Raw genomic sequence first — 14,677 nt, 5'->3', positions numbered from 1 at the left:
GATAGTTCTTTATCCATCGCTTTCCTCTTACTATGAATGCAGCAATGATGATTGAAACCTGATGTGTACTGCAAAAAGAAAAAAAGCTATAAAACAGTTTATATACAAATAAAACAGTAGCTATTAGGTTTTGCTATGATGTCTGAGTAGATATTCAGCATTAAAACATGATAAAAACAACTGTAAACTGATTGTGATCAAATGTAATTACAATGACTTGTCTCCAATGAATGACATGAACTAAACACAGTCACAGACTTCTCCAAAATTACTTTGGGCAAAGGACCAAGAGAACAGTATATCCTTTCTTCACTAAAGGCATTTTGCCAAATAAATTGCAAACACACAAGCTTTAATAACCATGGCCAAAAAACACTTGGGAACTCATTATGGAAATGTTTAAAACCACACATACACACACACACACACACACACACACACACACGTACACACAAATGTACATGCACACACGTGATCATATTTGATAAACTCTTTCATATTAATATAATTCCACTGAAAAAAACACATTTGAGATTTTAAATTGGTGCTCCCCAGAACTAAATCCAAGGACTGATAGGCAATTACAAGTCTTTTCTTTCTTTTTTTTTTAATCTCTCAAAGTCAACGTATTTGGCTACCTTTCCTGGCATCTTTGTCTTGGAGATGCTGTTAAAAAATCTACTTGCAGATTTTTATGCAGCTAAAAGTAAACAATGACCTGCATTCTCAACTAACCTTACTTTTCCATAAACCAATGGAAAAGTATGGAGGGAGAGGGATTCTCTCCCTCACTCTCTACATTCTTTGATGCAGATTACTCTGGTCTTGTGTTCCAAAACTGAACAAAGAAAAATATCCATTTTGGCACTGCAGTAATTCAACAGTAACTATGGCTGAAATAGCTCCAGGAAGCTGGGACAGAACAGAAGATAACATGTGCTCTAGGCCCTACTCTTCAACTTTGTCTCTTTTTTTTACTTCTAGCCCTGAAATTCTGGCAATAACAATATAGGCTATTTGGTAATATTAGCAATAAGGTAGAAATATAATTATACTCCTAAGTATATACCACGGTAGACATATGTCCATACAAAAACTTGTGTATAAATGTTCATAGTAGTATTACTTGTAATAGCTAAAAAGCAGAAACAACCCAAATGTCCATCAACCCACTAACCTGATCAACACATAAATAAAATGTGGTATCCCCATACAGTGGGACATTATTCAGCCATTACATACATACATACATACATACATACATACATACATACAGTTCCTGGACTGGTGTGTCTCAGTGGGCTGGGCATTGTCCCTTAAATCTAAAGGTTGCTGGTTGGATTTACAGTCAGGGCACATGCGTGGGTTGCAGGCCAGGTCCCCAGCTGGGCGCATGCAAGAGGCAACCGATTGATGTTTCTCTCACACACCATCATTTCTCTCCCTCTATCCCTCCCTTCCCCTTTCTCTAAAAATAAATAAATAAAATCTTTTAAAAAATTAAATAAAGTACTGATATACATTAGAACATGGATGAACCCTGGAAACATTAGGCTAAGGGAAAGAAGCCAGTCACAAAAGACCATATTATATGATTCTATCTATGTGAAATATCCAGAATAGGCGAATCTGTAAAAAGGGAAAGTAGATTAGCTGATGCCTAGGGCTGGGGAATTTGGGGGACAATGGCTGCTAATGGGCATGGGGTTTCTTCTAAAATTGATTGTGATGTTTGCATAACTCTGTGAACAGACTGAAAACCACTGAATTGCACACACTTTAAGTGGGTAAATTATACGATATATAAATTCTATTTCAGCCCTGGCTAGTGTGGCCCAGAGGATTGAGCGCTAGCCTGCTAACCAAAGGATCGCCAGTTCAATTCCCAGTCAGGACACATGCCTGAGTTGTGGGCCAAGTGCCCAGCAGGGGGCATGCAAGAGATAACCACACATTGATGTTTCTCTCCTCTTTCTTCCTCTCTTCCCTTCTCTAAAAAATAAATAAAATCTTTTTTAAAAATTTATAAAATTCTATTTCAATAAAGCTGTTGTATATATATTATATATGTAATATACATATTTTTAAAAAATAGAGTTCACTTACATGTTTGGTCCCTTTGATGTGTATTCCAGTGTAAGCTGCTGGGTCAACCATAAAGATTGATGAGTGCTCCAAACACAGTTTTATTTAAACTTTGTGTTTCCCTGAAAAGGAAGAATATTAGGAAAAATCCATAGCTCCTCCAAATCTGCTCCTGTTGAGCCCATCAGTGACTCCTCCTCCATGTTATTAAATCCACCAGCCAATTCTCAGCTCCCAAATTACTTGATATGCCAGCAGCAACTGGCACAATCAGCATGACCAACCCACCTTGATAGATTGTTTTCACTTGATTTCCAAGACACACACTCCTTGGTTATCATCCTATCTTACTATTCCCTATTTCCCCATCTCCTAGGCTAGTTCTTCCTCCCAATTCTCCTCATCCTGCTCCTTAATGCTGGGGTAGCCCACAGTCAGCCCAGTGTCTGTAACCTTACACACATTTCGTAAGTGACTTTAACCAGCTTCACTGCTTTAAGTACCACCTCTACACTAGCAACTTCCACATGTAGATCGCCAGTGCAGGCCTCTCAAATGCAAGACCCCTATGTTCAACTGCTGACTTGGCATCTCCATTTAGGTTTCTAGTAGATAATCTCCAATTCAACATGTCCAAAATTAAACTCCAGATCCTTTTCCTCCCCTTACCCCAATACCCAAGAAAACCATGCTTCATCTATAGCCTCTCTCATGTCATTTAACGCCATCTCTTTCCTCTCAGTGATGCAAGCCAAATTCCTTGACACTCATCCTTCACTTCTCTCTCATTTCCAACAGCAAAACATTCAATCCACCAGGAAATTGTGTTGGTACTGCTTCAGAAATATCTAAAATACATCTCTCCACTTCCCACTCTGGTTTGAGCTGCCATTCACTCTTATCTGGCTCACAGCAACCACCTCCTGACTGGTTTCCCTGCTTCTACCCCTGACCCCTGTTCTTAACACAGGTTCCAGAGAGATGAGTATCCCCTTTACTCAAAACTCTGCAGTGTTTCTCTAATTCTCTTGGAGTAACGGTCAAAATTCTTATAGTGATATTACTCTCTCTTATCTCATCTCATCAACTACTGCTTTGCATCGTCTCCCTCCTACTCCACATCAGTCCCATGGCCTCCTTGATATTTTTGGACATCCAGGTCTGGTCCCTCTGCCTAGAACGCTCTTCTCCGAGACACAGGCATATGTAAAATGTGTGTGTGTGTGTGTGTGTGTGTGTGTGTGTGTGTGTGTGTGTGTGTGTATATATATGATGCATAAGTCCCTCTCCCTCCTTTAAGCCTTTGATCAAATTTCTCCTTCTCAATAAGACTTAATCCTTACTACCCTATTTGAAATTGCAACATGACCCCCAGCTCCACCCATTTCCTTTGCCTTGCTGTACCTGTTCTTTAACCATCTTCTAAAATGATGCATGCCCTACTTATCTATTACCTCTGTGGTTTACTGTCAGGCTGCTAAAATGTAAGGTTCAGAGGGGTGGAACTTTGTTCTGTTCACTGCTGGATCTCAAGTTCCTAGACCATGGTAGGTAGTTCCTTAATATAGAGGTGTTGGATGAATGAACGACTGCTGAAATTCCATTGGACCCATCACATGCCAACATTTCTTGAACAGTGACTTCATGAGTTAAAGACATAAAATTTTGCTACACAGATTTTTAAACAAAATGAACAGTAGGGAAACAAGGGTAAGGAGTTATTGCTGCTGTTTAACATTTACTATAGTCCTGAAACGTGCTGGTGACACAGAGGAGATTCTCTCAACTCCATGAGTCCTATAGCAAAATTGTGGATGTTGAGATGTTTACATTCTTTTAGCAAATGAAAATTTACAGGAAAAGGAGGAGAATGTGCTCTACATTTTCCAAGAGCTTAAGTACCAACATTTGGAGCAGAGAGGAAATAGATTATAGATACGTCTATAAGACTCATGTGATCTTCAAGACATTCAGAGTTCTGTGGTGGTGCTCCTCTCTGCAATGGCATGTGGAAATGGTCTTTAAATAGAAAAGGATCTCAAAACAGTCCATACTATGAAAGATGTGAAGTTAGTGACTTGTGTATAACATTGGTCCTCTTGTAAGCACAATGCATTGCTGGGTTTAGAAACGAGAACATACTTATCTTATTCACAATGTGCTGTTTTAGAAATGTTATACGAAATTTTCCAATGAGACTGTGCAAGCATTGCTATATCCTAAGTCAAAAAAAAAATTTTTAATCCTCACTCAAGGATATGTCTATTAATTTTTAGAGAGAGAAGAAGGAAGGTAAGGGCGGGGGGAGTGGGTGAAAGACACATCAATGTGAGAGAGCAAGATCAATGGGTTGCCTCCTGTAAGCGTCCTGACCAGGGATCAAAGCTGCAACCTCTTTTGGTGTCAGGAACAATGCTCCAACCAACTGAGCAACTCGCAACCCAGCCGGGGCCTAAGTCAAAATTTTATTTATTAAAAAACTTACTGTTATGGTGTTTTCTGATTAAGACTAAAGAAGTTCCCAGAGAAAAATATCTAAAGTAGTCACCTACAATGAATTTGCTTTTTCTTGAGAAGGCACTAATAAAAGTTAATAATAACAGCCAATATAATAATAATTCCTAACATCAAATAATAATATAGCTCTATATTAAAGCTATATTGTCTTCTAAAAGACATGAGACAGATGTGACACTCACGCATCACCCAGGAAGCCAGCAGCATCTGCTTCAGAGGTAACAACTCCACCAAGAAGCATCTCACCATCCCTGTGTTCACAACTGTAGCTAGCACAGGTGGCACTTGGAGTTAAAACTAAAAATAAAAACATTAGTGATTATGATTTATACCTCTGGACTTTCAGCCTAGCTTGCACCTAAGCATCTTTTTTTTCTTTTTTAATTACAAAAATCCCATTTCATGTCCCAATACTAGGCCAAGAGGACAGCTGAAACTGGCTCATGCTATTCAGGAACCACTGTAATTTGTGCAGGGTAAAACCAGCCCATACACAAACATTCCTGAGTTGTGTATTACCCCATTATAAAGATCTTAATATATTCAATATGATCTTCATAATACACTTTCAGGCAAGCTTTAATGGTTGTCCAGAAGTTTCATTTTTATACTCATTTTAAAAGATCGGTAACCCTATGGACTGTGAAGGACTGAATATAACAACGATGCTTATCATCTCAAGTCCCAGTGTATCTCTTATTATCAGTAAACTTTGTATCCAAAGCTCTACCATTGTGCCAGACAATGATCTTAGACATTTAGATACTTGCTCTCATCTCATTTGAATATTATATTATAATGTTATCTTCATTTATTAAATGAGAGAAATGAGACTCAGGAAAACCAGATAACTTGTTTGGGTCACAGGATGACAAGTATGGGGACAGGATTCTAACCTCTTAATCTTTACACTCTCCTGCCTCCAAACTAAAGCCAAAAAGTGAAGGAATCTGCATTAACCATTCCAAGGTCATAAAATAAATTACTAAAAGTTCGAATAGTAAGTTGCTGCCAGATTTGATTCATTTATTCAGAAGTACTCATTGAGCAACTACTATGTGCCATTTAGTCTATTAGAAACTGAAAATAAGACTACAGTAAGGCACAGTCCTTGGCCTCTATACTGCAGCCTTGTGGGAAGCCTCCCAGAGAGTAGTGAGGTACCCATGGGCATGAGCTAACTGTGGAAAGAAGGTGAAGTTAGGAGTGTGTGCATGGTGGTGGGATGCAAGGGTGGGGTGTACAAGTAGAGAAAATGAATCCAGGCAAGACGGAGTCTCTTGCACGTTTCTTCTACCTAGAAGTTTGAGTCCCTGTCACCTCCTATTAGGACTTTTACAATATTTTCCTAATTTTAGCTTTTCTGCTTCCAATCACTCCCTGGCTTCCACCAAGCCCTTACATTCATCATGCCCACTGCTGCGGATTTATCATCCTTAAATGCAATCATGTCCCTCCCCAATGGAAAACTTTCAAAGGCTTCCTGATACTCGGTTACAACTCCTTAGCCCAAGTTCCGCAGAACTTGACTCCTGCCTGTCTTCTACTGCATCTTCTGTTCATCTAGGCTTGCCACATTGGCAATATCTACCATATCCATATACTACTTGTGCTAGTATTTAATTTTTTTTCTTTCAGTCAACTCACTTTGTAAAATAGACATATATTCTTTAGCCTTGCCTTAGCAATATTCAGCAGGAAATTCTGGATTTGAAGCACTAATTACCTTTCCTTTAATGGACATTAAACATATACTCAAAAGATGGTTGTCCCTGTACCACCTAGTGTCATCTTGAGTTCCAGCAACAGTGAAACACAATAAGCTCTGGAAATTGCTGCCACATATGGTTCCCTGTTGCCCAGGGCAAGGTGAACACTGCAGAGCTCGGCGTAGCACAGGGATTGACACGTAAGGCAGCATGGAGCATTGTAAGCCATTTCATTTATTCATTTACTTGATAGCTATTTACTCAGTACCTACTATGTGCTGGGTGGTCTGCTAACTCTAGAGATACTCTGAAAGAACAAGACAGGCATATAATCCCTGACCTCCAGGAGTTTATGTTGCAGTGGGAAAAACAAATATTATATGAGAAAACAAATGAATCAGTAAAAACACTTTACAGTTTGTGATAGATGCTATGAAGGAAAAAAGCAGGATGCTATGATAGAGACTCATGGGGCAGGAGAAGGAAGATTACTAAAAAAAAAGGACGGCAGGGAGGGCTTTTAGGACCTCAGGATGCAAAGAACCAGAAAAGTAGAGGAACAAGCTAGTGCAAAGATCCTGAGGTAGGACATAGCTTGCCACATAGTAGAGGTGCTGAAAGGCTTAGAAAGATTAAGCAAGAAAGAGAGTGGTATAAGATGAAGCTGGAGAGAGAGGACAGCAGGAACCAGAAAGGCAGGGCCTTGCTGGCCATGGTGAAGAGAGTGCATTTCATTCTAAATTCAGTGGGAAAGATTATAAGCTGAGAACTGACATGATCTGACTCTCTGGTTTGTTGTTTAAAGAACAGATCTCTTACTCCATTCTTCCAAGAATGTGAAAAAAGAACAAGGTGGAAAGCACTGAAAGTATCGAGACTTTCATTGTCCAGCATGCACAGTGTGTGGAATGGGTGGATTGTAGGTTGAATGTTAGAAAGGAACCACAACCTAAATGGATCAGTGGGTTAACTTTGCAATTAACAGGGTTTGTTTTTGTTGTTGCTGTTGTTTTGGCCAAAGAACAAACTGTACAATTCCAGAAATTCAGTAAATGAGGATATTTTCATATATGTGAAATGTTCCTTGTGTTTTATTCAAGTAGTTGAAAGAAGGTGCAGGTAGAGACCCATTAAGGATGGAACGGATGGGGACCTGTTTTTAGAGCATGTGTCTAGATATTGCAAATAAGTTATGCTTCAGGAAGTGATAAACTATCTTGGTAAATTCCACATAAAATAATTTGGATAGTGAGATGTTTTAAAGCATTTATACACATGGAAATTTCTAACAGACCTTTCACGAAAATGAAATAATAGAATGAGAAAATATACCTATAATGAAACCTAACAGATTGACTAACACCAAATTTGTCTTGCAATTATAGGAATGCTGTCTCTAATCCTGAGATGTGTCCTCTGTGGGGTATAGAATTTCATTTCTATCACAATTATGACAGCTCTTAAAAGCTATATATGGAGATCTTTATGGGGAATGAAAAGAAACATTATAATATCCATGCAATTGAAGGCAGGTTCTCAGTGAACTAGAAAATCTTTTGGAGATGAAGAAAATGAAACAATAATTTGAAATCCCCACCCAACTTTACATTTCCTATTTGGAAAACTGGGGTTCCTGAGGATACCCAACATTTTTAAGGCTTATGACTTTTACCCCTGACTCCTAAAGGATATGCGGAATTTTTGCAAATGGGTACAGAAGGCTCTCAAAGAAAACAGAACAACCCACACATTCATCCCTGTATCTTGGGGCCCTTAATGCCTCTGTCCTTGTCCAAAGCTGAGACCTTATAAAAGCACTGGTGGTTCTGCCTGGCAGCTGAGGACATGTCTCAGGGCTCTGTCTCCTGCCTTTTCCCCTCACCCAGCTTGTCCAGCTCCTTGGTTGCTTTAAACTTGGCTTTGGTCTCTCCAACTCTTCATCTAGATTTACACCTTGATTTCACTGACTGTACCATGGCCTTCGGGTTTGGCTTTGATTTTATCCCTTAATTGTATTTCCCATTTTGGCTCCAACACTTTGAATCTGGCCAGGGAAACCCTCAATTCTGGAAGCCAGGAACCCAAATCCCAGCTAGGGTTGCTGGGCTGATCATGCCCAGTGACAGAGTTTATACACAGGCAATAGACAGTGTTAGTTTTCTTCTTTCCTCTATCCACCAAATCACATTCGTCTAGTCCAGGGGTTCCCAACCTCTGAGTCGTGGACCAGTACCAGTCCGGGTCTGTTAGGAACTGGGTCACACAGCAGGAAATTGAGCTTCAATGGAATGTGCTCAAATCATCCTGAAACTACTCCCTCAATCCCAATCCGTGGAAAAATTATTTTCTACAAAACTGGTCCCTGGTACCAGAATAGTTGGAGACCACTGGTCTAGTCCAAGTGACTAATAGTTCTTTAACGGTGAAGTTCTATTCTTTGCTCTTCATCTTTTCACACTTAATTATTTGGCAAGCATTAATAAAATGATAGGCAAAGCCTTATTTCTCAGGTGGCTGCAGAATTCTTCAAATACATGTATCCTTTTGTTCAGAAACAGACCATCTGCCAACTGGAATATCAGGGAGATTTTAGTCTTTAGAGAAAATGAGGTGAGTATGGACTGAGTTGGTGTGTAAAATTTAAAGAGAATGTTTATTTTGACTATTAGAAATAGCTACTCTTGTCAGAAAGTGAGAATTTAGTTTTTAACATAATACCAAATACATTATATGACTTATAAAAATAATTTTAATGTGTTAGTTGCTTCTAATAAAATGTTAAATTTTACTACATACACACCCAAAGACAACCTATGAAATTGAGGCTAAGCACAACATGCATACACACAAAACTATGCCTTACTGATTATCATCAAATCCTAAACCTGTTCAACAGAATTAGATGCAAGGTGGCAGTTTAATATCTATAAAAAGCAATGTCCTCTAACCAGGACTATATTGCAATCCTTTCTATATTCTGGCTGTGTGTGTGTGTGTGTGTGTGTGTTAGAGAGAGAGAGAGAGAGAGAGAGAGAGAGAGAAACAGAGATGTCTGTTTACAATAGATTTACAATGAAAACATATGTGTGGTTTATTATATTCTTCCATACTGTTCAGAATTTACCTAGCTTTATCCCACATGGGGAATTATTTGCAAGTGTCAGCTTCCACCACATTCTGGTAGAGCAGTGATTACTAACAGACTCTGGTCCTGGAGACCCCTAGAACTCAAAAATTCCTAAAAGAACCTCCCAATACAAACTGCTCCTCTGCTCACTTTAGGGTCTAAATCAAAGTCTTTTAATGTAGGTTGGAATGCCTCCAAAGCAGAGTTTTCACATGTCTTCCATGTGCAGGCACTCAGATGCAGCACAGGACATTGAGATGATATCTCTGTGTGCTCTGCCACACACAAGGGTGAGACACACCAGCATGTCTTCCATGAAACCCCCCAGTATAAGCAGCATCACTGACAAACAGGAAAACTACCCCTGAGCAGCCCAAATATCACCAAGAATATCCTTAAAGTCAGCAAGGCATGTTAATGTAGGTGGCTTTTTGGGTCAACAGAAATTTTTGCATTAATGGTATAAATTCTGCATCATATGTTGATACCCGCTACAGCTGATTCAAAGGCAAAAAAAAAAAAAAAAAAATCAAGTCTGCATAACAATAAACCATTCATTTTTTTCCCTTTCCTGTCCCAGCAAGAACAGACAGCAATTCCAAGACAAATACTCTGAAAATATTTCCAGTGTTAGAGATTTTGAAAGGAGGAGCTGGCCAGTATCTCATGCCCCAAATCACTGAAGCATTTCAACAGAATGACTCAAAATAATAATTTAAGAAAAAAGAAAAAAACCTTCAGGGAAAACCCTGTGAGGTGTGTGAAAGTTCTGGCACAGAACAGATTCTTTCTAGAAAAATCTCAGAGTCTTAGCATGTTGGACTCATTCTCCAGGGTCTGCTCCAGGTGGCACACTCACCAGAGTCATCTGGATGTGGTGAGGGTAAGACTGCTCAAAGCCACCCTGGTGCGGTCAGTCAGCACTCAGCCCCTTGCTGGGGTTTAAGCTTGGCAATGCAATAGTTTCTCCCGGAGAAATCTTTTCACCGCCACCTACCCCAGGCCCTTCCCAAATGTCCATCCTCTCTTCCCTTAACCCCTATCACCACTACTCTCCATGTGGCCTTCTCAGCCTTGCCTCCTAGAAAATGTTCCAAAGTCTGAGGATCGACCAGGCCGCCTGCCCTACATAGCTTCTAGCAGGTAGACCTGAATTTAGAAGGTCTCCATTCTTCTCATCCTCAGCTCCTCCAAATGAAACCCACAGTAAATCCCTCCAAGACATATCTTGGAAATGATTAATCTCTCAGATTAACCAAATGGGCTCAAATATAAAAATATTTTTTAAAAACAGTAGGGTCGTTAAAGAGTGACAGATTTAAGCGCCATCTGGGCTCGCTGGTCAGGGTGGCACGAATTCCATCAAACGGCTGAATGGTGCACGATCTGGGAATCCCATCTGTTTTATCTAACATGAATCAGTCAAACAGTTTGGCCATTTTGATGTTAGAGTTGTTTAAAGAAAACCCCGGACATATAATACTAATAGTTTTTTCCTCCTCTAAACTTCTAGAACACCAAATATATGCTTGATTATCATAATTAAAGATAGAGATGAAGCTCGATTTGATCTAAGAGTGGCCCTAGTGAGATTCTAAATACTTTTTCTCCCCCCATAAAATGATTATTGCCCTAGAGTGTTATTTATTTTTTAAATCTTTGGGACCATATATGGAGACTTTTCTTAGGGTTATTATATGAACATTTACTTTAGTAATTTTTTTCACTGAAAACTATATTGAAAAGATTTTGGAAAATTTTTTGTCCTTTTTCTCCTTTTAGTTCTCTGCTGCTTCTGCTACCAAAATATTTTAATGAAATAGTATGGAAATATTAGAATGAAACATGGTCAAGAATACTACTTAGACAATTTTAATTATTCTCAAGAAACATGTATCTCTCCTTTTTAAACAAGTTTTTTCCTAGTTCCTAACCTTTAGCACATGGACTGCTTCCCTGTCTTGCTGTACTATAATAATTCTTAGGAACACTAATCACATTTCCCTGTGCTCAATAATATAGTTCTGTTTCTGAACAGTGGTGGTAAATTGCCCCAAAACAAATACTCTGGCTACCTAGCCTTTAACAAGTGGAAAAAAATACTATTTTTAAGAGTAAATATATTTTGCTCATTTTGAGATTTCATAAGAAAAAAAATACTTTAAACTACAAACTACACTAGGCTTTAATTGGAAAACATTCTTCTGCTATGATATTGTGATTATAATTTCTAGCTTTAAAAATAAGGGAGAATTTTTATTGTATTATGCTACAATTATGTACCATATTAAAGTATTCTACATAGGAAAACAGCAATCATAAAGCCAAAATCAATGTAATTGTGCATTCAAGGGGCATTGTGCATTATCACATGATCTCATTCCTGTGTTTTAGTCTTTTACACCTACATGTGGAAAAAATAACATCAGTCCTAGATTTGTGATTTTTAGCCATTTTACACACCAAATATATTTCCCAAAATATAGAATTCTCTGGAAATACAAGCTGGCACTATGTGGCATTTTATGTGTATAGGCATTTATTATTTCCTCATTCATAAAACCAGGATAATAATATTGTCCTTAGAACTCTTTCAAAGATCACATTTAATAATGTTCATAAAAGTACATTAAAAATAAGGTATCACTAGTGACTGTAATAACAATAATTTCATATTCTTATGGAAAAAAATACTGAAAAATAAAACATCCTTTCTCTAAATCCCCCTTATGATTAAATAAAGAAGCACGTTTATATGGATTCTTACTAAAGCAGCATTTCACAATTAGCTTTAAAGGAGCTACTTCAGGGGATTAAAAAGTTTCAGAGAAATTATTTCTACATTTAACAAATTTTAAAATGCAGAAGTAAAAAGTTAAATCGTCAGAAACTTTGTTTTAATCCTTTACATGCCTAAAAGTTGCTGTGACCAATTCAGAATTCCAAGAGCACATGAAAACTTTTGTCCGAAGGGTCTGGTCACAAAGCCAAATCAAATCTATATCTATGACCCTGATTATCTTGGTAAATGTCAGTGGTCAAGAGTTATAATCCACTTAGGTCACTAAGGCCAATTCTGGGACCCCTGATTTTTCCCCTTTTTCCTTCAAGTTTATAAAAATCAATCACAAAAAGAGATAGAACTTTTGGAGGATAAATGGCATTTACAAAGTAACAAGAAAAATTTTACTGATTATTAAGATTTCATTATATTTGCAGTATTATTCCCCCCGTACCACCGGCGTCAACAAAGAATTGGGTCACAGCACTGGGCTCCCAGTTTATTCTTCCCCTCCTGAGCAAGCCTGCAGATGCTCCTGGAATAACAGTAACCAACAGGATCCATAGGAACCCAGCTTAGGTGACAAAGGAGCAGCTCAGGTAGTCCTGGGAGATGCCAGCTGGCTTCTGCAAAAAGGTGACAAGACTTCTTTGTTTGTTGTTAATCCCTTTGGCTTCCTTGGAGTTCCAAAGTCACACAGACCTAAACTGAACACTTCCATTAGGTGGCCACAGTGTTGATGTCTGGTCTCCATGACAGTGTGCTGCCCATATCTGCAGGCATATCCCCAACATCAAGGTCTGGAGTGCTCATTCAACAAGCATACAAAAAAGAGGTCAGTTACACTGTGTTGCAAGATAGTTTTGCTGCTCAGCAGTGGAAGGTGAGGACACACTAGGCCACGGGATGGGTGTGGGCAGCAAGGACTATTTTGGGTAAAAATGACCAGCAGTTATAGTTGCGGGGAAAACTACCGCAGAGACATTGTTCCATGGCCAGGTACAATTACCCAAATTAAACAGTGCACATTCAAAAGATGCCAAACGGAACACGCTGGTGCATGTGGCTAGTATCAAATGAGGCCTTGCTTGCTCCAGTTTCATACACTGCTCAATCAAAAGGAGCATATCTCTAGGGTTTACAGATTATAAGAAAGTATTGCCCCACCCCAGGGTTGACCTAGTATACGTAGCATAACATGAGCTAAGACAAGTGATAATCTTGCACCGCCCTGTCTTCATATTTTAAAATTATAGTTCATTTAACTGTATCTCATTCTCCATGTCTGGAAGCATTTGAGTAATTTCATTTATACTCCATTTAAAGAAAATGTTCAGAGTCCTGCATCCAGGGTGCAATATTCTTCCTTTGTACCAACAGTGACCATCTCACATCTCAGCACTGCATTTTGAGCCACTGAACAGTGGTCTACTGAAAAGCAAATGTAAACAAGCAAACAAAAAATACATTATAAGGAGAAAAACACCAATAAATTACAAGGGAAGTGCTTGTGCAATCTAAAAAACACTTCATTCTCAATAATGTCTCATCCCTTACCAAAATTGGTATAACGCTCAGCGAGAATTGGGAAATATTTTATAAATGTGATATACTTTATCAGTTATTAAATCAGATGGTGGCAAAGGTTCAGGTGGTATCACTCATTTGTCAGGTTAGCCCATAAATGTGTACTTTTAAATATGACATTGTCAAATTAGCAAAACTAATGAAAGAATAAACCTCCTAATAATCTTTATTTTCAACTCATACAACCATTGCCTGGCAAAGGCAATATTTTAAAGAATTAGAAAATATAAATCTATTTTTTCAAAGCATAAATTCAACAAAGTAAGGCCAATGGTCTAACATTAGTAGCTAATCTGATTCTTTCTCCATGAAAGTAGCTATGGGGAAGAGACACTAGAAAAGATTTAGAATCAATTTTGGCTCAAGAAAATTGATGACATTCTATTCCCCTTTAAAAACAAAACAAAAAACGCTAGTACTTGCTGTGTCAAATTTTCAGAAAATGATTCTGAGTGCTAACATCACATGAAATTAGATCACAAAATACAATGAAATCTGTGCTGAGATGGAGCTTAAATAATACCAAACTTCTAAAACTTTTGTGGCTTTAATAAAAGCATCATAAAATACGGGACAACCAGAGTAAACCTCTTTATAGCAACAGAATAGCAAGAAAAGGTCAGGGAGCAGAGCAGATCAACAAAGTCCTTCTTCCCAATTTGGGGTCATTCTTCCCTCCAGCATGATTGGTCTCCTAGTAAATTCCACATTAGCTCCTCCCTTCAGCTGCAGCAGAAACACTTGAACTGCCTTTTCCCTTCACAAAAGTTTAGTTTGCTGATTGGGCATGAAACAAAGGGAAGACAGCAGGGGTACAATTTATAAGGGGGCAGGAGAGGTTGACAGGCTATTGTGCTCTGGAGGCATCCA

At 38.5% G+C, this 14,677-nt stretch overlaps 1 protein-coding gene across 7 annotated transcripts in view; it reads right to left on the bottom strand.

The window, feature by feature from the left end:
- CLYBL (citramalyl-CoA lyase) overlaps positions 1 to 14,677 on the bottom strand; it is a 339,893-nt gene that overhangs the window by 265,519 nt on the left and 59,697 nt on the right. For 2 of the 7 annotated variants that reach the window (XM_054574339.1, XM_054574341.1), the window contains exon 2: positions 4,785 to 4,899. The exons of the other annotated variants lie outside the window; for them this stretch is intronic. In XM_054574339.1, the coding sequence (XP_054430314.1) occupies positions 4,785 to 4,843 (59 nt within the window). In that variant the 5' untranslated portion in view covers positions 4,844 to 4,899. The remainder of the gene's footprint in view (positions 1 to 4,784; positions 4,900 to 14,677) is intronic. 7 annotated transcript variants of the gene reach the window in all.

This window comes from Pteronotus mesoamericanus, unplaced genomic scaffold, assembly GCF_021234165.1.
Source record: "Pteronotus mesoamericanus isolate MK-2021 breed Mesoamerican mustached bat unplaced genomic scaffold, CSHL_Meso_final contig_26, whole genome shotgun sequence".
Classification (NCBI taxonomy): Eukaryota; Metazoa; Chordata; class Mammalia; order Chiroptera; family Mormoopidae; genus Pteronotus; species Pteronotus mesoamericanus.
This window is presented reverse-complemented; position numbering and strand designations above follow the sequence as displayed.